Below are 25,868 nucleotides of genomic sequence, written 5' to 3' on the forward strand. Positions count from 1 at the left end.
CTCAATGTTGAATGTAGTTCCTTATGGATAAAATGTCTAAATCATTTCTATATGACTCCAGAGATAAATGTAAAAAGGGATCTCACCAACACTTCTGATGTTGGGCATGTAAGAAGCTGGAAAGAACTTAGGGATAACACAAGAATAATAATACTGATCAGACATGGCCAAGGTGAAAGGTATTCAAGAGAAGGCCTTTCAATCAGATAATAATGTGTAAGGGGTTATAACCATTAGAATTTTTCAAAACAAGTCCTTATAATACAGAAAGTTTTATCTCTAACAACAAACCAAATGCTATCTCAAAGTTTAAATCTGTCAAAAATGTGCCACAAGAGTATAAGTAACACTGTAGGTGATGTGCATTTGATGTTATTCATATAGGAAAAATAGTATTAAAACTCTATAGCTGTTTATCATAAATAAATTTTGGAATAAGATGTCCTCACCAAAATTACTCTTGTTTATAGTGAAATTCACCAAGAAATCACTACTCTAACAATCTGTTATACTTTAAGCAACTAAGTATTTCTAACAAGCCTTTTCAGTTGCTTTTACTGAAGCTTTGGCATATTATTAACCAGCGTCTGGGGAGGGAGATGGGAGGAAGGTTCAAGAGGGAGGGAATATATGGATACCAATGGCTGATTCATATTGAGGTTTTGACAGAAAACAACAAAATTCTGTAAAGCAATTATCCTTTAATTAAAAAATAAATTAATTTTAAAAATAACCAGCATCAGTGCTAAATTAAAGACTGTCTACTTAGTTATCCATTTTCACTATCATAATTTTTGGCCTTGTTAACAGAAATTGCTCCCCTATCTACAAGCACAAAATGTGTTTCTGCTAAAGTTGAAAAAAAAAAACAAAAAAAACACTTCAAAATTTGCTCAATAGGATCTCTTTGTAAGAAAATAAGAAGCTTTGTCTAAGTCTGTGGGAAGGCAGAGACATTGCTCAGCATGAAAGGTAACAGATTAGCGATGTTGATAGCTGAAATCCTCTACTTATCCTTGGCAAGGAAAATGACAGCATTTAAGCTTCCCAAACTAGGTCCCTAGGTGTCTGCGCTGAGTCTGAGAAACATTCATTTTCTCACCTCTCGCGTGAACTGGGCGCATGTCACACACTTCCTGAATACAAGATTTACCCCATGCTGCATAGGCTCTTTCAAGTCAGTAACAGCCGCCAGTAACAGCCTTGTTTGTACATGGAATCATTTTGAGGCCATTTGTGGAATCAGACTTTTATGTACGTTCTGAAGTACAATTAAAGTTTGAACTCGATTATAAGTGCCACATTGCTTTAGGTTTAAACTGTTTTTAGTTTTGCCGCACACAAAAAAATTAAACAAGATTAAATACAAAAAAGAAAAAACAGAAGTGTACCAAAATCTTATGCAGAAAAAAAAAAGGAGCTCCAGAATTAGTGCCTTACATATCATGATTCAAAACATTCCTTGAAATTTGTCCAGAAGTTTAAAAATCTTTACTCCTTTAAAAATATTACTCTAAAAAAGTCAAACCATAGAATATAAATAGGTAAATGAATAAAGTTGTAAGTATTACCAAAGCAGCTGCAGCTATTGAGAATTTCATTAAAGAAAGGTTCGTGTCAGAGTTGATGACATCACACTTGGCACATTTACAGGGTGTTCTTTACAAAGTTGTGAAGTTTCTGCTTAGAAAATTTAACTTAAACTTTAACATGCTACACATTGCTGCACAAATTATGCCCATAGTCAGTTCATCTCTTAAGTCACTAGAGGGTAATGAGGAAGTCCTATCAACCTGTCACTGAAAGACACATCAAACATATACCTACAGAGTTACATGTACACACAATATAATACTCTGTCAAAGCTGTAACATCACATGGCAGGTGCCCTTAGCAAAAAAGACAATGACAACAAATTCTAAGTAAAAGTTATTTCAATTAAGAGCCTACCAGATCAAAGTTTTAATTCAAAAGTAGATGTTTAGCCTGAAACTTGCAGATATCATCTCGTCAGGATTATCAGTTAAATTGGTTTAAAAGACACAACAGAAAGATTTATACTAGGATTTGGAGCTAAATTGAAGATAAAACTGTGCTAACAATGGAAGATTTCTAAAATCTAACTGTCAACAGCTTGAGACCACTTTACTAGGTCCATTCAAGTCTGTCTCCACATAACCATCCAGAAACTTGGTTTATTTGTATTTCTAACTTAGGGTTTTCTAGTTGTTCATTTACCTGTATGTTTACTTATTTGTGTGTATTCTAATGGCTAATTTTATTATTTCATATATTATGCCATGTCTTCAGAGGCACCTTAAATGCATCTACCTGTGCCCTTGATTCCATGGCGCTTCGTAGTAGAATCTGGTCTCTGATGTGTCTGTGACAAATTTGATCAGCTGGGCTAACTGTACACACGAACATGTGTAAAATGAACAATGAATTATCCTAAACAAAATTGCCTAATTTGATAAGAGAACAAGAGACTAAACTTTTCAAAGGTAAAAGAGTTTTGCTAGATTTTTGGAAAATAAATACTAAAGGTTATATTCCTCCCCCCACAACACCTGAAAGATAAATGGATATTTGAACAAAGAAAAATTCCATAAGCTATAGTGTATTTCTGCTGACCAGAAGATGAGTGAAAGCTTACTTTTTTGATAATATAAAAAACTCGGCATCACATTAAAATACATCCTGTAGGCCTTCTTTATATCAACTATTTAATTTTAGTTAAATTATTACTAAAGAAAAAAAGTAACTTGCCATTAACTACTCTTTGAATCATTTCTGAAATATAATATTCTAAAAGCAGCTTATAGCGTGGACATTTTCCTTTTGACATATTTCTCTTTTGGTATCCCTTTTATAAGCCATAAGGGGAAGAAAAAAAACAAAACCCTCTCCAGCATTAAATAAAACACCTTTTCTGATGTTCAGACTACCTAAAGCAATAAAACACTGAAACCTCAAATTCGTAAACAATTTAATTCTCAACATGAATATACTTTGTTGTAAATTAATACTGCAAGTTCAAAAGCAAAATTAAGTGAGAAAAATGAAGCACTTAAAACACATGATTTAATTTATAAATGAGTACTCATTATTATAGCTTTTGTTCTATTTATTGCTATCTTTCTATTTCGTGACTTGTTTCTGTACAATATTCCTCATTATTATATATTCCCATTTTATTTAGCAACACATTTACTGTGATTCAGAATTCTATGTTTTCATGTAATAAATGCATCTAAGTTAATTATTTAAACTTTAAAATTACCACTATGCAACTAAAATGCTACCATAGCTGATTTTCTTCCTATTCCCTTTAGAATATGCCAATTTGATTTCTTCTACATAAATACCTTCTTGAACTGTTCGACTTCTGTTTTTAATGAAATGAATTCTCCTCCTCTCTGTAGAAGTCTGCTATAAACCTAAGTCACCTGGGAGCCTGGCCAAAGTCTGAAACAGCACAGCTGAAGGGTACAGCCATTTCCCAGGGTCCTCTCAGAGAGTATTTGGTTTGCTTTCCTAACTTGCTAAAAATAGGAGATTACACAGGCTACCTCCATCTCAGGGCTCAAGAACTCACAAAAGGCTGGACCATGGATTGGAGCAATACATAGAAAACAATTTATTAAAGAAGTCAGGATATTACAAGTTCTCTAAATTCCTTCCGTTTACTCTCTGAAACAATACAAATGATCTAGCGGTTACTGGCATGGAAACCTCATAATGCTCCCAAATTTCAGAACTTCAGGCATGAGTCACAGAATTACTTTAACTGTTTTAAAATATGTTTTTGATCTATTTTAGCCACAAAGTCAAAGACAGGAAGACTACTACCTAAAAGGTAGGATTCTAAATACTGTATCAAGAATCACATGTGTTAGTTACAAACATACACACAAATAGATGAAACATGGTTTTTGAAACATGAATATCTAATTAACACATTCCAAAATTTTTAAATTAATTTTTAACAGAGTCATTTCATTAACACTTAAGAAGCTGCTGTCATTCTGGGCATGAAGCTCCACCAGAAATAAATTTGTGTTTATTTTTCCTCCTCTTATTCAAATTGAAATATTTTACTACATTTTAGACGCTATAAATTAAATTTCCGTTTCTCTTAGAAAGAACAAAGAGTATGGACAACGTTTGCACTGATTAGCTGCTATAACAAGTTCATTTCAAAAGTAAATTTAAAATCTTAAAATTGTTATTTAAAAAAGTCCTTGATGTGGCAGTTGAATCTTGTTAACCACACAGCATGTCATTAAGCAATGCTGCTGCTTTGCTCAAAGGGGGACTGTTCTGTGGCCACAAGTGAGTAGCAACTAAAAAAATATTTTGAGAGGGGAAAATAGCAACTGAATTTTAATGTTTCACAATGTTTCCAAATGCCGCGGAGGCAGGTCTTCTGTGAAACCACTCAATGTCACAGCTAAGTTTAATGCCCTTCGTTCTTCAGCTACCAGTGCACCATCAACTGTCTGTGGGATTAAAAATTGGATTTAGTAGTAATTGGGTCAAAACAGGGTTCCTTACGGACAAAGCTGGTTATTGACAAGCATAATTAGCCTTTTGCCCCTCATTTTATGGGTCCCAGTCTCTAATTACACCTAAATTCAGTCGGCAGAATTTAGGATGACACACTCACACGGTACAACTACTGTGTGCCCTTCATGGATGCCTTTCCAAACAAGAGGGGAAAAAAAGGCCCAGGGGTAACTTACAACTTTTGTTTATTGATCTTTAGAACTATGTCATTAAGAACAACCTAACATTATATTTTTCTTATTGTTAATGCTTTCTTTTATATTCTACTTTGAAGATAATATCCTTGAATCTTTGGTGAAAACTTTAGCAAAGTGAGCAGCACAAACTGACCAAGAAGCAATGTACTGAAATAGTTAACTCACAACTTAACTCCTAACACTGGGGTGAGATATGAGTTAACTTATGTATTAAATACTTCAGTTAATTCTCCCCTATGGTATTAAAGAAAAAATTTTATGGCACTTTTTTTTTTTTTGCATCAGACAAGATATGTGTATGAAACCTTCACTTCTATATATTTGTCAAAATGATAGCAACCTCCTTCTCAAAGGTTCAGAGTGAATTACACCTGCATATTAATATTCAAAGGCGATTCAATTAAACCAAGTATGTAGAGAGTCCCTAGGAATCTTCACATTTGTAGTTCTGACCTTACACATCAAAATAAAGACATGTATGCTATCTTTTAAAAGACTCACTTTCAAACTTGATAGCTGAAATATGAATCCAATGACATTTTTGAATGCCAAAATACACTAAAGTGAATGTGCTAGGATTACGGTACCCACAATAGCTAACTTTTTACAGTCTGGCTGATACTGTTACAAATAAAAAATAATAATCAGGAGCTAACAGAAAAAAACCTGCTAAATTACTTCACATTTGAATTTTAGAAACAAAAAAGTCCAATTAATAATAGTACTTTTTATAGAGTTTCCACTGATTTATAGAACTCACATTCAACAAAGTTTATGCCTCTGATAGTATACTATAAGAGCAGTTCAGAACCTTACTTCTAGTTATATTTTCCATAAAATGCATTGCTTCTGGCCTTAAAATAATATGCTCATATAATAAAAAGGAAATCCATAATGTCAAAATATTAATATAAAAAGTCTATCCAAGTTTAGCTGAGAAAATCTGCTTTTCATTTACAACTATACAGCACGTTTTCAAACAAGAAAAACAAACCATCCCCATCTAGCCACTGCTAGAGCCCCACATATAGTCTATGCATATGCTGACACATAACATGTATCTGTATTTATTGTTTCTCTAGACTGACTTAGCCAGTACTAAGTAAAAGTATGCTGACACTTTCTGCTCTAGGAAAAAAAAAAAAAAAAATCACAGCATTAAAGGACAGATAAAAGTTATCATAACAAAGTTTGGCCAGACTTGGCTCTATTGCTTCTCAATTAAGTCCCCCACCCCAACATCATCAAGAAGACGACACTGCATAACTGTTAACAAAGCAATCCATAATCCCAAACTCAGTGGACTGCATGTCCATATCCCCTTTATTCAATTATTGCGTATCCTTAAAATAATATAATATTTACTCACTTTCAATGAATCAAAGCAGGCGATTACTCGTCCATTTTCAACTTGGCAGCTTTTCGAAGGATGTGCAAATTTACATTCCGTGTCTGGCCGTGAGCAAGTCCCCCTTTGGAACTCTCTACATACTTCCAGTGTTAGCCATTTTGTGTCCCGAATTGGTGTGACACTAACAGCCATGTTTAGATTTTACAGGTAGTTAAAATTTTCAGTGAAACCAACAAACCCAACCCCCCTCAAAAAAAAAGTAACAACCAAAAAAAAAAAAAGAACTGAACTGATAAAACCGTAAAATGATGAAAATGTCCCCTCCAAAATACTTTTCCCCCACTCCCTGCTTTAAAAGTACATGGAAAATTGTGTTCTCAATATCAAGGAAAAGATCTCCCACTAGAAATTCACAGCATGAAACTGTTAATTCAAAGAGGTTTTGGTTTTTAGAGAAATACTAGGATCGTAAGTAGATGAACGTTTAAAAGTAGGGCCTCGAATCAGCCTTGTGCTCTCAGTAACCCCTTCCCAGTGCCAATTTGGAGCCCAAAATGCAAGCATGAAAACGTGGCAGACCCTCTGACACCGAATTTCCAAGCTGCTTTCAGCAAAGTTGTCTGAAAGGTAATCTCCTCACAGCTGAATTTGCAATGGAGTTTGGTGGTGCAATCGGTATTGATTAGTTTGGCATAGACAGATGCAGCAGTTTAGAGCAAAATCGAGAAAATGATTTTGTTTTTCCTTCTTGATTTCCTGGCAGAAGATATCTTACTTTTTCAGCAAACTTTTCTTTTAAAACTAAAGCAGCCTAGGGCAATGCCAGATACTTAGAGCTTTTTTCTTGATTATGAGTAGAAATGGGGGTGTCTGGCTAGAGGTGGAGGGCGGATGTGCTGTCGTCACAGTCTAGCTGGCAGCAAGCAAGGCAAAAGCAGAGGCTGCTCTAGAAGCGGTTCCAAGCAGCAGAGACGTCAGGAAAGGCACTTCTTAGTACCAACCTGTAGAAAAAAGAGATAGGTTAAGATTTACTAAGTAGCTCTTCACTGATGTCCTAAGACAGTATCACAACCTTGCCATGTGCTACCAGACTAAGTCATATTCAAGCCAGCCTCCCTCTCTCTCCCTCTCTCTCTCTCATGCACACACACATACACACACACACACACACTACTTACAGTGAGGCATATTGCAGCCAGCCATCGTAGATTTATTAAAAAAAGGGGCCGTTTCCCCTTGTGAAGCAATGCATGATAGAGAGATAACCAATCACAGATAGTGTTGCAGCAATATTCTGGGCAGAAAGCCAATAGTGTGGGTTGTCTTATGAAAGGTCGCGCCTGTCAGACGTTCATTACTATGCTATAAGCACAGAAAATGTCCATCAGATGTGACTTATTCCACTGCAAGAGGACGAGCATGTGGGTTTTGAATTTACCCAACATGCAGTTAGTGGACTAAACCATGTTAGTTTCAAAACAGCTTCCCAAACAAGTCCAAGCACTTGAAGATCATTACCAGGAAATAAAAAGCAAGGTTTAAAAATTGCAGCCGACTTCCAAGCTGCTTTCCCTCTGGCTCTGCGCAGGGACAGGCACTGAACAGCCTGCTCCTGCTGTCCTGACACGTGAATAAAAAAGGAAAGGGGTGTTTACAAATGGTACATTCTCCTGACCTATCCAATTCACTTCCTTCTCCAGCCTAAGTCCTGCCCCTCCACTGAAAGTGGCACTCCTACTGTAAAACTATTCCATTCAGCCCGCAGACACTTTGTCAATATATCACAGGCAGGCGAGATATGAACAAAAGCATCCTTTATTTGAACATTTTTTAAGCAGAAGCTGAGGTCATGTGGGGGAAATAAGGAGTGCAGTGTTGTCAGTGTGTCTGGCAAATCTGAAGTCAACCTCAAGGGAGAAAGTGATTCCATCGCAGAAACATTAAATATTAAGTGAGCAGTTTGATTTGGGCAGTAGGATGCATTTCAGAGGTACAAATGAAGCCAGAGGGTGGGAGTTGGGGGGTGAGGGACCCCCCCCATTGCCTAAAGATCTAGTAACTCGGCACTACAAGACCGTTCCCTATATACAGCAGAGCATTTTTGCTTTTAACAACTTACTTTCAATCAGAATGGGAAAACTTTCCCCAAAATGCTTAGTAGTTACAGAATAGCAGACATATTATTTTTTCCCTTTTGAATACTACCAAATAACTCTAGAAGCTTCACACTCCAAAGAGATAATGACAGTATAATAAATAGTATCTGATTACTTCTTCCAGGGCCAAAAATGGCCAACGGGCATATAACATGTTTTTAACTTGGAAATTAAAATACAGAATATGAATATATACACACATACATATAGATAAAACATGGATATACAGCAGAATTTTTTTTAATTTGTTTTAAGATTAATACTGTCATTTTTAACATTAATTTTTTAGAAACTAACAGATACTAGGTTTAGAAAATATTTTAAATATTTTTTTACAAAAAGCCACAACTTTTGAGAAAGATTTAAAAAAAAATTCACACTGATGCTCCAGAAGTATATTTGTTTTCAAAAAATTTTCTAGTCCTAATTCCTGGTTCCATAAAAAACAAAGCCAAGTTAGTCACAAACTCTAAGACTTATTCACCTTCCTTAATACTTGCTCTGCATTCAAAACTTCTCGACTACCTCATGCTGTGAGTGTGTACCTCATCTGTGGTCAACATCTCTTTTGTTTTTCTCTCTGCAACCACTACCTCCTTTTCTTTGGGGTCGTGCTCAGTCCTGTCCGACTCTTTAGGATCTCACAGACTGTAGCCCGCCAGGCTCCTCTGTCCACCTAATCATCCTGGTAAGAATACTGGAGTGGGTTGCTATTTCCTCCTCCAGAGGATCTTCCCAACCCAGAAACTGAATCTCTATCTCCTGCATTGGCAGGCGGATTCTTTACCACTGAGCCACCTGGGAAGCCTACCAACATGTCACTTCCTCCAAGACGCTATCAAGATGTCACTTCCTTCATCCCCATCCACCCATATATTAACACTGCCTCCTCCCAATTACCTCTGCTCCCCAATCAGTGTCTGATTTGCATTTATATGACTGACCCATGAGACGGCATGTTCCCAAGGCCAGAAACAATCTTACACATCTTAGAACCCTTAAGTGTCTGGCTTAGGGACGGAAAACAGGTGGAGCCCCATAAACTTCGGTAAATTAAATGATCAATTTCTATTTCAGCATTGGCATTAACTTTACAGCACAAAAATACACAAACACATGCAGGAACACACCCCTATAAACACATATGAACACCCACAAACTTGAAAACACACACACACACACACACACACCCATTACTGCCTCCATAAGTTACAGTGTTCTAGGGTCACTCACAGAGAAGACAATGGCACCCCACTCCAGTACTCTTGCCTGGAAAATCCCATGGATGGAGGAGCCTGGTAGACTGCAGTCCATGGGGTCGCTAAGAGTCGGATACTACTGAGGGACTTCCCTTTTACTTTTCACTTTCATGAATTGGAGAGGGAAATGGCAACCCACACCAGTGTTCTTGCCTGGAGAATCCCAAGGATGGCGGAGCCTGGTGGGCTGCCGTCTCTGGGGTCGCACAGAGTCGGACACGACTGAAGCGACTTAGCAGCAGCAGCAGCAGCAGCAGCAGCAGGGTCACTCAGGCTTCCCCAATGCCTAGGAATCCTCCCCTTGGCCTGGACCGCCCCCTCTGACACTCCAGCTTTTCTAAAATTTCCTCACTATCAAGTCCCTCATCCTCTGTGTTCCTCTCACTATCAGTAATGGATACGATCTTACACGTCACAAATATTTCATAATAAAAATAGTAGCTCTCAGGCATGAACTCTCTCTCACCTTCCTACGACCCATCTTTAAACTATCTTTTTGTATCTTTCTTCTCAGTCTCCCAGTTTTCTCTTCTACTGCCCAAGGTTAAGCTGCTACCTTGACTGGCTCCTTCTTAAGTCCTCTTCCTCTCTAAATTCCTGCTATATATATTCCTGCTTTTCCTCTTAGCTCTTAAAGTGCTAAAGGAGCTCTAAAATGGAAGGGGTTACATGGTAGGGAGGAAGGGGACCTTGCCTAGTTACACATCACCTCTCTCTAATGTTCCTAATTCATCACTCCCAAACAAAAGTCTGAAGAGTCACCTACACGTGCTCTTTTCTTGCTTCCTCCTTCTCCATTCACTTTTAAAAATGTGTCGGTGTAACATGCACAACTCTTACCTTACTGCTCAGTGACAGTCATCGATGCTCCCATCAAAGCCAAATCTAAAGACTGCACAGTCCTTGTCATTACTTGACCTCTCATCAGCATGCTGCACAACTCCCTCTTTCTCCCTTCCCCTTGTTTTAAACTGACACATTTTATCTTTTTTGGTATCTCCCAGCCCTGCACCTCTACTTTTCCAGGGAGAGAGGGGCTGTGGGTTCTTAGCATACACCATCCAGGTGGGAGCCCCTGAAACTTGTTACATGCTAAACCTTTGGATTGACACATACCTCCTCATCCCTTCTTGTTTAAACTGCTATTCAAATACCTCCTTTTCTAAAAAGGCTATGCTAACTCTGCTGAACAGTCTACCCCTTCACAATATTCTCAGTACTTTGTATCTCTTAGAACTTTTGTCCCCAGGTTATAAATTCCACAACAACAGGGTGTTTATCGCCACTTTTTTTTTTTTTTTTTAACCCAGTCCCTGGAACATGATGTTTTTTTAAATGTTTAAGAAAAGAATAATTTTATTCAACCTATTAGAAATAAACATGTTTATGAGGACATGTGTCCAACCCTGAGGAAAGGTTCATCATGATCTATGAGATCCAAACAATGAGGAAAGGCAATGGCATGGCACACACAGGAATAACTTCACTACTGGGGGTAACCCCCAAGCAGTATTTATGTATTGTATTTATGTCTAAATACAACTACAAAATTCATTTCTAGTGTTGTTTTTCCCTTCTACCATGTTACAGACTTAGTCATACTCAAGTAACAAAATATACCTTAATTACTAAAATGCTTACAAATGGGTGTTCTGATTATATTTTCTGTAGCAGACTAGTTAAGTCAAAAAGTATTACTGAAAAAATATAGCTATGTATTTTTAAGCTGAAAATACTATTATAAAATGTATTAGTCGAAGTGATAATCAAAATATTTATAATTAGCCAGACATGGACAAGTGAGCGATCAGATTGTACACTGATCTTTATGAAATACTCCAGCTACACGTGAAAATATGTGTTTCAGCCTTCGACACAGGGCACTGGGTGTAACGAACTCATATCTTATCTGAAAAAAACGTATTTGAGTAAACTGCTGATATCAGAATGCTATCTTGTAATCTTTTTCTTTATTCAAACATAATTTCAGGGAAGACCAGAAATCTCCATAACTTTAATAAATGAAGATTTTATAGATTTGGACCAATACTTCAGTGGTAATGGATTTTATGTTCAATAGATAGAGATAATATTTAAATGTGTATGGGTATTGTGCAGATTGTAGGAATTCTTACAAATGTATCACCCTAAAAATATGTATTGTTTGCAAATAATTATTGAAAGAAGCACCGCTACTGTAAAGGTATTAGCTAACAGGTAAACTTCTTCTGAGGTAAAATTTTGACTGATATTTCAATATATAATAAACTTCCCTGAAGAAAAACAAAGAAATGGAGAATTTAACTGTTTTCAGTGAGAATCAAAATTTAACAACCCATATAGGTTTTTAAGGTAAGAGCCTTCTTTTACCTATTGATCAAATTCAAAACAGTAAACTGTAGAGTTCCTTACATCATGTGACACATTCTATTGATACAAACAAGCATAGTCCTCCCAAGAACCAAGACCAGTTTCTCCTTAAGTGATATCAGAAGTCACATGTATTTTCTACTTTAAGGTAAAGAGAAAGGAAAGAATAAAATATAAAGACAGAAGAAAAGAAACCAAAAATAGGATAAAGTATAAAAAGAAAAAGCCTGAGGAAGTACAGATAATTACTCTTTTAGCAACTGATATATATTAGCACTAAACTAACAGTGGATTTGCTCCTTGGAAGAAAAGTTATGAGCAACCTAGACAGCGTGTTAAAAAGCAAAGACATTACTTTGCCATCAAACATCCGTCTAGTCAAAGCTATGGTTTTTCCAGTAGTCATGTATGGATGTGAGAGTTGGATCATAAAGAAAGCTGAATGCCAAAGAATTGATGCTTTTGAACTGTGGTTCAAAAAGAAGATTCCTGAGAATCCCTTGGACTGCAAGGAGATCCAACCGGTTCATCCTAAAGCAAATCAGTCCTGAATATTCATTGGAAGGACTGATGCTGAAGCTGAAACTCCAATACTTTGGCCACCTGATGCAAAGAACTGACACATTGGAAAAGACCCTGATGCTGGGAAAGACTGAAGGCAGGAGGAGAAGGGGACGGCAGAGGATGAGATGGTTGGAAGGCATCACTGACTCGATGGACATGAGTTTGAGTAAGCTCTGGGAGTTGGTGATGGACAGGGAAGCCTGGTGTGCTTCAGTCCATGGCGTGGCAAAGAGTCGGACACGACTAACTGAACTGAACTGAACAGTGGATTATTACATGTGCGTGCCCAATGGTGTGTGACTCTTTGTGTCCCCATGGACTATAGCCCACCAGGCTCCTCTGTCCATGGGATTTTCCAGACAAGAATACTAGAATGGGTTGCCATTTCCTACTACCGGAGATCTTCCCAATTCAGGGATCGAACTCAAGCCTCCTGAGACTCCTGCACTGACAAGCAGATTCCTACCTCAGTGCCACCTGGGAAGCCCTTAACATGAATGCATTCATGTAAATATCTATTTAAGGGCTGCATACATTGTGCAATACAGGATAAACAGACACAAGGAATAAGACTAAAATTCTGTTTTGGAGAACTGGTTGGCCTCTATGAGCAAGGTTAAACTTCCTAGTCACAAATGTTCACTAATCATTTCAATTCTTCTGGACCAAATATAGGCAGATTGGTTCTACATGCCAGAGTAGTTGGCTGGGAATTTGGGGGACTTTTTTCATAAGTTTTGATTTTGAAATGTTACGTATTGAGGAAGTTAACTTAGTAATTATTTGAGGTTTCTTTTTTTGTTGTTGTTAACTTACTAAGAAAGTTTCAAGCTAACTGGAAGAGACAGCCAACTTTGCTGAGTGTGTTTGGAGCTGACGAGAAAAGGAGCCTTGTCCAAAACTTCTCCCCCTGGCTCACTGGTGTCGACAAGTCTGTAACTAGCAATGTATCACTTCAAGAAACTAAGTTAGCTCACAGCACAATTTTGCCCATGGCTTTTCCCAAATATTAACAGAGATTTTGGTAAACAAATAACTAAGCATTTCTGGAGGCTATATAGCTATTTGTCTACTCACAAGGGACTAAATAGAGTAACAAAGTCGTTTATTACATGGGAAAAAACTGTGTTCTGAATGGGTTAATGCAATCTTCACCTGTATTCAACTCCATATAACAAAAAGCTAAGATCAGTGTTTCTCAGTGAGAGGGAAGCACTCTAGTGGTAGCACCCATGGTGATTTTCAGTGATGCAGAAACAACGTAAATTTAATAGATGCATCAGAATGCTAAAACAAGCTCGTCAAAGTGTGTGGATATGTAACTTAGGAAGAAGCTAAAGTATAACAAAAAAATTTAAGGAATAATAATAAATATACTGGTAAAAATCATAAAGAATATATGCAAATAACTGAAGTTTTAGATAAATTGCTGAGAAAAAACATAACTTTCAACCACAAATCCTCTGGAATGGCACAGCGATAGGCAACATGGCCTACTGGTCTGACGCTCTGCATTGTTTTGGGTGACAGGTTGCTTGCAAGGAAAGGAAGATTATGTTTACCAACTCAAACAAGTAATCTAAGATCTATCAAAGCATTCCTTTAAGATGCTGATAAGGTTTGCTTCCCTAATCATCCAGTGGTCTCTTACTGGAAGGATATTGAAGGAAGTCAGTTAGGTGATGCATTATTACTAAAAATTAGAATTCCAAAAGCAAGCAACTAAACTTTCAAGTTAGATAATGACTACTGTCCCTTTAAGGATTTATCTTTAAGACAAAAACGAAACAGGAAGCCTCTATGCAGTGATTAAAAAGTGAATTTTGAAATGATTTCTATAAAAGGCAAAATTATAAAACATAAAAAGGTATTAGAAGATAAATATCAAGACGTCTTGCTGCATTTTGAAGCCTGAGCCACCAGTTCTGTATCTAAATGTGCCCTCACCAGTCCCTACGGCAAAGTTTATCTTCCTAGAAGCTTTTCGGCCCACTGTCAAAAGTATGCAAACCTCTCTTCCTCTTAACACCAGTGCAGACTTGCCAGCCCCTTATCCTGCTTTATTCTTCTTCACAACACTTGTTAGTATTTTCATAATACTATGTACCTATTTCACTATCTGCTTATCATCTGCTTTTTCCATTAAAATGTAAGCTCCGTGACAGCAGGCAGGTACCAGCTAGTTTCTTCACCAAACAGCCACCACCAACACAGCACAAGGTCCTGACTAAGCCAACGATCAGCATTTGTGGCATGATGGTATTTTTCTTAGTATATCTGAACACTAGTTTACAAGTATTTGCTACAAGTTATAACATCTAAACAATAGATACACAGTTTAAAACACTGATATGTCACCTTTATAACTGAATGAAATCAGCATCAAAGACCACTTATTGGAAAGAAAGCATAAGGAAAGGAAGTTAATTAACATAAAACCATTTTTATACTTCCTTAATTGGGAAGTTGACAGAAGTCTTTTTAATCCACGAAATAATTTGAAATAGATACACATGGTTTTGCAAATTTTTAACATGTAAATAATTATCGGTGCATTTCTGACAGAATCAGTCCTCAGTTCTGGCTAAAGAAGGAAAATTTGCTTTTTTTTTTAGGATTCCAAACAGGCAGTCTTTTAACATTTCCCTCTATTCCATAAGAAAGTATAACAACACTATGAATGCTACTTTATCATTCTTTAAGACAAAATACTAATCCTATTTAGTGTTTTATTTACTCTGTATATTACAAAAAGATGAAGTTATCTTGTTAGCCTTAGGTAGTCATTTCTGATCTGTCCATGTCATTTAATATTTCAAAATAATAACTAGGAAGTCAGAACACAAGACTACAGTAAAATCAGCAGTGTTGATACATGTACAATGTGCTACAAGACAGAAAAAACAAATCTAACTATTCTGGCAGTTTTCAGGAAGAATGGTTCATTAACCCAACTGAAATCTACCAATGTGAAATAAGCATGACAAAACTCTGAACATTAAATGCAACGTGATACATTGTGATATTGTTATTTCCAGAGCAAAACTATGATTATGGACTTTGATTTTAAAGTTTACTTTTATGAGTTATATTTTATTTGCCATAGTAACTAGGGGTCAAAATCTTAATTTTCCATCTCTATACCTTCTGAACAATATCATTGAGCTTCTTATTGAGGCTGGTGACACCTTCATCTAAAACATGTTTCAATATGATCTTTATTGCTTGAGGAATGGTAGCAAAGTCACTCGTGCTTCCCTAATAACATTATCATATAACTCAAAAATAACGATGAAGTTGATTCAGTTCAGTTCAGTTCAGTTCAGTCGTGTCCGACTCTGCGACCCCATGAACTGCAGCATGCCAGACCTCCCTGTCCATCACCAGCTCCCGGAGTTCACTCAGACTCACGTCCATTGAGTGAGTGATGCCATCCAGCCATCTCATCCTCTGTCATCCCCTTCTCCTCCTGCCCCCAATCCTTCCCAGCATCAGAGTCTTTTCCAATGAGTCAACTCTTCACATTAGGTGGCCAAAGTACTGGAGTTTCAGCTTTAGCATCATTCCTTCCAAAGAACACCCAGGACAGACAGGGATCAAGACCATCCCCATGGGAAAGAAATGCAAAAAAGCAAAATGGCTGTCTGGGGAGGCCTTATAAATAGCTCTGAAAAGAAGAGAAGCAAAAAGCAAAGGAGAAAAGGAAAGATATAAGCATCTGAATGCAGAGTTCCAAAAAATAGCAAGGAGAGATAAGAAAGCCTTCCTTAGTGATCAGTGCAAAGAAATAGAGGAAAACAACACAATGGGAAAGACTAGAGATCTCTTCAAGAAAATTAGAGATACCAAGGGAACATTTCATGCAAAGACGGGCTCCATAAAGGACAGAAATGGTATGGACCTAACAGAAGCAGAAGATATTAAGAAGAGGTGGCAAGAATACACAGAAGAACTGTACAAAAAAGATCTTCACGACCCAGATAATTACAATGTTGTGATCACTCACCTAGAGCCAGACATCCTGGAATGTGAAGTCAAGTGGGCCTTAGAAAGCATCACTACAAACAAAGCTAGTGGAGGTGATTACGAGAGACTTAAGAAAATATTCCCATAGAACCCTGTACATCAGTGAAAATTTGCTGCATGTGAACCTCTTTGCCTCAATGTTCAACTTTCCTTACAAGGCAGAAATCATTCTCACAGCCAGTAGTCATTAAAAGATTTTCCATAATTAACCTATGCCCATTTTCCATTTGAGTAGGTCCAATCGAGCTAAATTATAAAATCAATATGTGAAGAAATGACAAAAACAAGTAAAAAAAAATCTGGCCAAAATATAAAGCATATCTCTATTAGAATCAAATAATCATAGCTATCACACTTCCCAACCCAGGGATGGAACCTACATCTCCTGTGTCTCCTGCACTGGCAAGTGAATTCTTTACCACTGAGCCACCTGGGAAGCCCACTCTCAACTCTATCTGAGCACACTAACTTGATCTTAACAGATGATTTAGAATGTAACCTAGTAAGCTCAACCTGGGAGATCTTACTGGCTTATTTCTATTGAAGACTGCCCAAAATCTGTTGCTTAATTATTAATCATTATGAGAAAAATATGTAAAATCCTTGTGTATTAAAGAGGGTGGTGCTAGTGGTAAAGATTCTGCCTGCCACTGTAGGAGACCCAAGAGACAGTGGGTTCAATCCTTGGGTGGGGAAGATCCCCGAAGGAGAAAATGGCAACCCACTCCAGTACTCTTGCCTGGAAAATCCCATGGACAGAGGAGCCTGGCAGGCTACAGTCCATGGGGCTGCAAAGAGTCGCACACAACTGAGCAGGTATTTCTTCAACTTCAAAAAGATCTAAAAATAATTATTCTTCAGAATATAATGAATGATATCAAACATGAATATAGGATGCTATTACTTGAATGCATCCTAATTAATTAATGGACTTCTGATCACAAAACACAATACACACATATCCCCTTTTTTCCATTTAATCAGTAAAAACCCCCATCACATCAAAAATGCATCTGTAACTGCAAACTTTACAAATACTCAAGCCACAAAGGTACCACACAGTTTAACATTATAATCCTAGGGATATTTCTACTGATTTATACATTTGATCTTAAAGATTACCTTTTGAACAAATAATCTCAAACATACATTTAATAATATACCAATGTCAACTGAATTTATTCCTAGAAACAATAAAATATTAGAATTTCAGTTTAATTTGAGCTTTCCTAAACAAAAAAAAATCACAAATTCACATATGCTCACATGCATATAAGAATTAGGCTTTCCCTGACCAACAGTGAATCAAGACCCAGTTGTTCTTCCCTGGTTTAAAAAAGAGGAAGATATGTTTCAAAACAGACACGCATTAATAACTCATATTTTCACTTCAATGTAGCTGTATCTTCTAGGGAACGTTCCACATAACACATATACTAAACTAGGTCTCAGATGCTGAACAACAACAAACTCTGCTAATATTACTGCAACTGCTATACAGTATAGCCAGAGCTTCAGAATTTATTTTGCAGAAGCCTAAGATTTAAACAAGCAGCTCCACAGTGGTAACAGGGAGGTATATTTTGTTGGTGCCTACCTCAACATTTATTAATTACAAGGCTTCTCTTATAAAAAAGAAAAACACTGAAAGATTCTGCAAGTCTTAGAAATACAAGACTAACCAGATAAAAAGATAAAATTTGTCTCCCTGATAACTAAATTTATATTTGTACATAAATCATTTACCGCACTTTTGTGCAACAACTCTAATTCCTTAAATTACTAACATACTTAAGAACTGAAATCTCATTACTTGTGCAATGCAGATCTAGAATCATGAGTCATTCATTCAGAGGAACTTTGCAGACACACACCAAAATGCATGTCCCATGAAGTCCACATTCAAAAAGAAATGTAAAATAAAACAAGGCAAAATATCAGACAGTGAAAATAAAGAATTCTCAAATTAGAAATGTAAAGGCTCAGAAGCAAATCACAAGTTAAATAAACAGTTTATCTAAATTTTGAGTTTTTCTTCCTCTACACCTAGACTATAATTTACATTATTTCAAAGTCAAAAAATTAACAATTTATGCTGTTAACTATGGTTCTGCCTTCTTTTGTGATCTAGAAGTATGGGTATAAGTACTCAGTTGCTCAGCTGTGTCCAACTCTTTGCGATCCCATGGACTGCAGCCCACCAGGTTCTTCCATCCACGGGATCATCCCAACAAGAATACTGGAGTGGGTTGCCATTTCCTCCTCCAATGGGTATAAATGATAAGGCTATTACCCAGAAGAGATAGTAACATATAAGTTCAAATGACAGTCAGAAATCTCTAGCAAGTAATTTATATGAATCACATACATTGCCTGCATGCTAAATTCCTTCAGTCATGTCTGATTTTTTGCGACCCTATGGACTAATGCCTGCCAGGCTCCCCTTGTCAGATGGGATTCTTCAGGCAAAAATACTGGAGTGAGTTGCCATGCCCTCCTCCAGGTAATCTTTCCAACCCAGGGATCAAACCCTTGTCTCTTATGTCTCCTGCACTGGCCAAGTGTATTCTTTACCACTAGCACCACCTGGGAAGCTCTCATATATATTAACTCCATATATTTTTCTTTCTTTTTGTTTTTGGTTTTAGACATTGCCAAATGAATGGATTTGCACTGTCAATAAATTTAAATCATATAGAAGGGGTTATTGAGAATTTCCCATCTTTCTACTGCCAAATCGAACCCCCTCCAACCCCAAGCGTAACCACTATTATTAGTACGGTGTGTTCAGTCCTTTTTCCATGTATTATCACACACAAACACACATCTACACATACAACACACATACAGAGTTTAAATATTTTTTTAATTTTTTTTTACAGTAATGATGAAAACATACTAAGCATATTATCCTTCTGCTTGCTTTCTACAAAATCTGTTAATGACCTTTCCTTATCAATAGAGATTGAGTCACATAAATATTTTTTAACAATTATGTATTACTTTATATCCATTTCTATACTAGTAGTCACCAAAATAAATGCCAATTTTTCATTATTTTAAGCAATACTGCAATTATATATACAAAACTATGCATACATTTGGTCTTAATAATATAAATACTTTGGACATAAAGTATATGCAAATATTAATTTTGAACTAAACATCAAACTTATTCTAAGAAAACATTTATCATCACATACTTCTACTCGCAATTAATAACGTTTTTCTACATTTATTAAATCTATGTAAGGCCCTAAAAAAGATATTATCCTTCAAACCATATTGTAAATTTCTATTGTAAGAAAGGAGTAAAAGTTTTGTGTCTTTTTCCTATGTAGAACTTGAAGCCTTGTCTTCGTGTTTTGCTAAATATTTTCTGTTGTTAGCACTTACATGGCAGTTAATCGATGGAAACATTTGTAAAATCAGTTGTTCAACTCCTGTTATTTCAAAATAAACCATCTCATTGCTAAGACAATTACTATATTTATATTTTGCAATTATTTGCCAAAGAACAGGGGCCAGAGGTTTGAATAAATGTTTGAGTTGACAAAGTATCAAAACAAATATATAGCTTACCATTCTTTGCTTCTTAATAAAAACAAAACTGTAGTTAACACTCTGTGGGACATGTTATATTAGGAAAATCTCTGACAGCACAATGTCATATGATTAAGGGAATGCTTTTTTTGCATATTATTTCTACAAATGTCAGAAAATATCCTGCTTCCCCCCCCCCCTTCTTTTTTAGACACTAATTGACTAAAGGAAATCGTTTCTGACAAGTGCTATAAATAATGCAAGGCGTTATCAAACTAGCTAAGGCACAATAGAACTCTGGTGAACTCATGTAGGCCCAGACACATTTCCCTGTGTGGTAATTTCTCCTGAGGCCAGAGGGCCTCTTGCCCTGGACTGGAGTGTTCTGAAGTGGAAGGCATTATTTCCAGTCTAAAAAACCGAGGTAGGTATATACTCTTGTATGATTTTGCAAAGGGGCATGTGTCCCATTAGAAAACAAAACACTCTCCCCTCCTTTTACCCTCCTCAAACTCTTTCTCGGTTATTAAATAACAGTTCGCAGAATAAAGAGGAACCTGAAACTGGATTTTCAAAACACTTAAGATGGTTGGTTGGCAAAATGTGGGCATTTCTAATGCTTTTATTCTCTTTTTGACAGTGTGCTTTTACCATGTTGTCAGAGTATAAATACAGTCACAACTTCTCAGGAGATAAGAGCAAGATTCTATTCCTAGGATTTTGTACTTTCCAAAAGAGTATATGTACTGAACACACTTTGAACAAACTAATATGGCAACGTGAGGTTTGGTTCCTCTGCCAAACAGGAAAAGAAAAGACAATCCCTTTCTTAAGTATTTTAATCACCCATAAGGTTCTGTGCATTCTAGAAAAGCTGTAACACATGAGGAGATCCGAAAAGCTGACTACATCCTTCTAATGAGACAGTGATTAAAGCTGTATGTGCTTCTACCAGCATCATATGCACTTAAAAACCAATGACCGGCTTTCCATGGCAAATCACAACACGTCAGTAACTGGCTAATAAACTCCAGTAACCGCCAACAGTTTATTAACAGCAACACTTTCTGTTCTGTCTGGGAAATTAGAGATTCAGTTAGATCCTCGAACTCTCTGTATTGGTCACCCAGGGGTGGCTTAAAAACACATATTCCTGGGACCTATCGTAGACCTACTAAGGGTAAAGATGATCAGTAATCTACATTTTAAGCAAACTCCCCAGGCTACCCTTAATCTCATTAAATTCTGGCAATCATAATCAACTAAAGTTAAAAGACTACTTCCACCAGAAATTGTTTACTGCATTTCTACCCAGTTATTTCCCAGAATATCTGCCCTGAAATGATGGCTTATTTGAGATTTGCTGACATGCTTTTTGATTATATTCTATTAACTACTTTATAAAATCAACATGCCTGCAAAATGTTATGCAAAGTTCTGTTATATTCATTTTTTTCAGTGTCATAACTGAAGGTTTATTTTTAAATATTTCGTTATTTTCAGAACATCATTGGCAACTAGAAACTTGTATGCAAAGGTGATTTTTATCAGAGTAAATAAAAGACTTTTATACACTAGTCACAGATGTTTGTCCTTCTCTCAACAGAATGACCTTTGAGGTTACACCACCAAATGGACCAATTCTGTATCATTTCCTTTTAGATTCTGCTTATAAGGGACTGTTACATTCGTTTTTTAAAATATTATTTTAAATCAGGCACCACACATGCCCCTCCACATCATCTAAGATACTACTCATATCATCCTATTATGTTGCAAACCTCTTATGTTTCAGTTCTGCTCAAGAGTTCACACCATATAAAAGCTACTTAATCTGTAAAAAAATAAAAAGTACCCCAGTATATCTAAAAGAGTATATTGGATAAATTCAAAAAAACAATTACTTGGTAATCTTAAAACTTCCCATATCTTTCTATCATTAAAATGTCAAATATGTATATACATAAACAAATATATACATATATACACAAATATATAAAATAAATAGAGACAGTGATATTTAGGCTCCACATAGTAAAATTATTTTGCAAAAAGAAAAAACAAGCACTTAATTACTACAATCTGATAAAATTATTAATAGTATAAATAAATAAAAAATAAAATGTAATGTATGTATGGGAGTGTAGATATGCATGTATGTTTGTATATGTGTGTGTGTGTGTGTGTGTGTGTGCATCCAAAGAATAAAGAGAAACTTTATGTAGGAATTAGTCAAATCATGCTCTTCATATGTAACTAACACCTGGCTCTTTATTTAAATTCAAGTAAAACCTCTGTATTCAAGTGAACAGAGGGAAAAAGATTTAAGTAAGACTTTAAGCTTCCTTCAACAAAACTACAAACTATGTTTCTTCATTAATAACTCCTGGAGAGATTAACTTCTTGAGAAGTTGGTCTGTGCTACATTTCTTCTTGATTTACTATAATATCTGCAAGATGGTCATCTTGTTCTTTAATAAAAAGTTTTGACTAGAGGAGCCACTTGGAAAAATTTACTTTTCCCCCAGAACTCATACATTCTATTATTACTCAACAACAGCAGATAATATTGGGAAAAGGCAATGGCACCCTACTCCAGTACTGTTGCCCGAAAAATCCCATGGATAGAGGAGCCTGGTGGGCTGCAGTCCATGGGGTCGCTAAGAGTCGGACACGACTGAGCGACTTCACTTTCACTTTCCACTTTCATGCATTGGAGAAGGAAATGGCAATCCACTCCAGTGTTCTTGCCTGGAGAATCCCAGGGATGGGGGAGCCTGGTGGGCTGCCGTCTATGGGGTCGCACAGAGTCGGACACGACTGAAGTGACTTAGCAGTAGTAGTAGCAGATAATATTTGATTCACTGGTATACAATTTACTTTCATCTACATTTTGCCATTTGTTCCTCATGACTCTAAAGGATGGTTATATTATCTTGTTCATTTGTGAACAAATAAATTAAGGCTGGCATGGTTAAGTGACTGACTCACTCAAGCCTCCTAAGCTAACTAAACAGAACAATCAGGATCCAAAATCAGATCTTCTGATTTGAAACTTAAAATTTCAATCACAACACATGCTGGCAATTTAGTACCAATCTTCGTAGAAATGACAACAACCTTAAATACAATAGAAGCCAAAAAAAAAAAAAAAAAAAAAAAAACAGAGAGATTGGGTGTAGAGTTGGGTATGGTACAGTGGCCATGACTACATCCTTCGTGATTTGCTCTGAGAGGTAAGTGAAGGAGCAAACCCTGTGTGTAGAGTCTGAAGGAGATAAGATGGCCCCCTTCACAGAGCTGAGAGAAAAATGCTCTTTTCCTTGTATGTCCATGGGGTATACACTGGACACTAATATGTATACTTAGAAATGTGAGAATTATACACTACCTCTTATCGGTTTCTTCTTAGGACTGCTAGTTAGTCTTAATCTAGTAATTAATACATTGTTGTTTAGTTGCTAAGTCATGTCCAACTCTTTTGCAATCCCGTGGACTATAGCCTGCCAGACTCCTCTGTCCATGGGAATTCTCCAGGCAAGAATACTGGAGTGGACTGCCATGCTCTCCTCCCGGGATCTTCCCAACCCAGGAATCGAACCCGGGGCTCCCACATTACAGACAGATTCTTAACCGTCTGAGCTACCTGGGAAGCCCAAGGATACTGAAGTTCTCCGGGCGAACTTCCTGACCCAGGAACTGAACCAAAGTCTTCTGCTTTGCAGGTGAATTCTTTACCTCTGAGCCACCAGGGAAGCCCAATTAATACATTACAGGGTTCTAAATACTCAGTAAATGATTAAAAGATGAGTTATTAAGGAAAAGGATCTTTGGGCATGATTTTATTTTCATCTGTCTGCTTTCTGAGCAAGAAGAGCATACCTTTCCTTCAGAGTTTTTGAGGACTTAAAATCTATTAACAGAAACCTTCTGCATAAGGATAAAGGAAGACTGCTCTGAAAGCAACACAACTGAATACATGCAAAGCAAGTATGCTTACAGGAAGACTGATCTGTATCAGCCACTAAAACAGTGTTTGAAAAGCAGTGAAGGAGATGGAATAACTGTCTGAAACACTTCTAAGCAATGCAGAAGCAGAGATTTTTTGACAGCTGTTAAAACGGTAGAAAAGTATACTAGGGAGAAAGCACTGAAGGTCTGAAATGGCGTTAAGTGATACTTCTCTTTACATGTAACAAAGCTGTTCTCTAGTAGTTACCTTACGGCACACACACAAAAAAAGGTAAATATTAAGTTGTTTTCTAATAAGAAAACCCAAAATCAAAACAACTTTAAAAATTACAATCTCAGCTCCACTGCCTCAAAATTATCTCCTTTGACAAAAACTGCAGGTGTCTACTCCTCTAATAGTGTTCTTTTTTAGTTCTCTTTCTTTCTTCTCTACTATCCTAGGAAAAAAATGTTTTATTTAAAGGAATCCAAATATATCCAACATACACAATAACCTTACTAAATAAATAAATATATTAAGGATAAACAATATATAGATAAAACAGTATATACACACTGGTTATATTAAACAGTTTATGCATGATCCTGTATATGTAGCCTGGAGAAGGCAATGGCACCCCACTCCAGTACTCTTGCTTGGAAAATCCCATGGACAGAGGAGCCTGGGAGGCTGCAGTCCATGGGGTCGCTAAGAGTCGGACACGACTGAGTGACTTCACTTTCACTTTTCACTTTCCGGCATTGGAGAAGGAAATGGCAACCCACTCCAGTGTTCTTGCCTGGAGAATCCCAGGGACGGGGGAGCCTGGTGGGCTGCCGTCTGTGGGGTCGCACAGAGTCGGACACGACTGAAGCGACTTAGCAGCAGCAGCCTAGATCTAGGGGGACTTAGCAGCAGTAACCTAGATCTAGGGGGACTACATGGATCCAGCTTTCAAGAGTTTATTGCTTTATTGGGGACATAAAATTAATACACAAATAATTGCACATAAGAAAGAAAGTGCTAAGAGATAACAATAAGGCTTGGTGATTAAAAGAGAGTCAGGGTGGTTTCTTGATGGATAAGACATCTAAAATGGGCCTGGAAGGATGGGTTTCATTTGATTGGATACAAAAAGGAATGGCACTCCAGGCTGCAGGAATACAAGGAACAAAGGCTGGGACAAGAGAAAGCACAGAATATGAACGCTGGAGGAAATGGTCAGTGTGAAGCACCATGTGCAATGGGGCTGGCAGAAGATAATGTTGGAATCTGGGGCTGGAACCAAACCAGTAAGGGCCTTGAAGGCCAGAATGAAGAATTCAGCCTTCATTTCTTAATTATTTGGAATCCATCCATTCCAAGATTTCACTCAAGGGCAGAGTCAGAATATTTAACCACATACCCTAAGGGCTAAGAATAAGACTGTACATGGGATATAAAGAGATCTTAACAAATAAACTTGGGATTTTTCTACTTCCTAAAGCTTTTGCTTTAGTCTCCAGAAAGCCGAGAGATAAATTCTGTTCTCAATTTCATCTCAAGTACTTGTTTCATTTCTTTTCCTTCTGATTTGTCTTTTTCATAGTCTTATTTGATGTGTGCTTATCGGAGAAGGCAATGGCACCCCACTCCAGTACTCTTGCCTGGAAAATCCATGGACGGAGAAGCCTGGTAGGCTGCAGTCCATGGGGTCGTTAAGAGTTGGACACGACGGAGCGACTTCACTTTCACTTTTCAGTTTCATGCATTGGAGAAGGAAATGGCAACCCACTCCAGTGTTCTTGCCTGGAGAATCCCAGGGACAGAGGAGCCTAATGGGCTGCCGTCTATGGGGTCACACAGAGTTGGACATGACTGAAGCGACTTAGCAGCAGCAGC

General features: G+C 37.1%; 1 protein-coding gene across 39 annotated transcripts in view; it reads right to left on the minus strand.

Annotated features, from left to right (window-relative positions):
* Positions 1 to 25,868, minus strand: part of MBNL1 (muscleblind like splicing regulator 1) — a 192,051-nt gene that overhangs the window by 150,433 nt on the left and 15,750 nt on the right. For 21 of the 39 annotated variants that reach the window (XR_008710703.1, XR_008710704.1, XM_055569309.1 and 18 more), the window contains exon 2: positions 6,136 to 7,118. The exons of 5 other annotated variants lie outside the window; for them this stretch is intronic. Coding sequence is in view for 22 of the 34 variants with exons in the window: in XM_055569309.1 (XP_055425284.1) it covers positions 6,136 to 6,309 (174 nt within the window). In the remaining 12 variants the exon portion in view is untranslated. Of the gene's footprint in view, positions 1 to 3,368; positions 4,503 to 6,135; positions 7,276 to 7,295; positions 7,480 to 7,635; positions 8,519 to 8,818; positions 10,335 to 25,868 lie in introns of those variants that run through there. 13 more of the 39 variants (XM_055569323.1, XM_055569333.1, XM_055569321.1 and 10 more) reach the window with 9 other exon arrangements.

The sequence above is a fragment of the Bubalus kerabau genome, chromosome 2 (genome assembly GCF_029407905.1).
Source record: "Bubalus kerabau isolate K-KA32 ecotype Philippines breed swamp buffalo chromosome 2, PCC_UOA_SB_1v2, whole genome shotgun sequence".
Taxonomy (NCBI): Eukaryota; Metazoa; Chordata; class Mammalia; order Artiodactyla; family Bovidae; genus Bubalus; species Bubalus kerabau.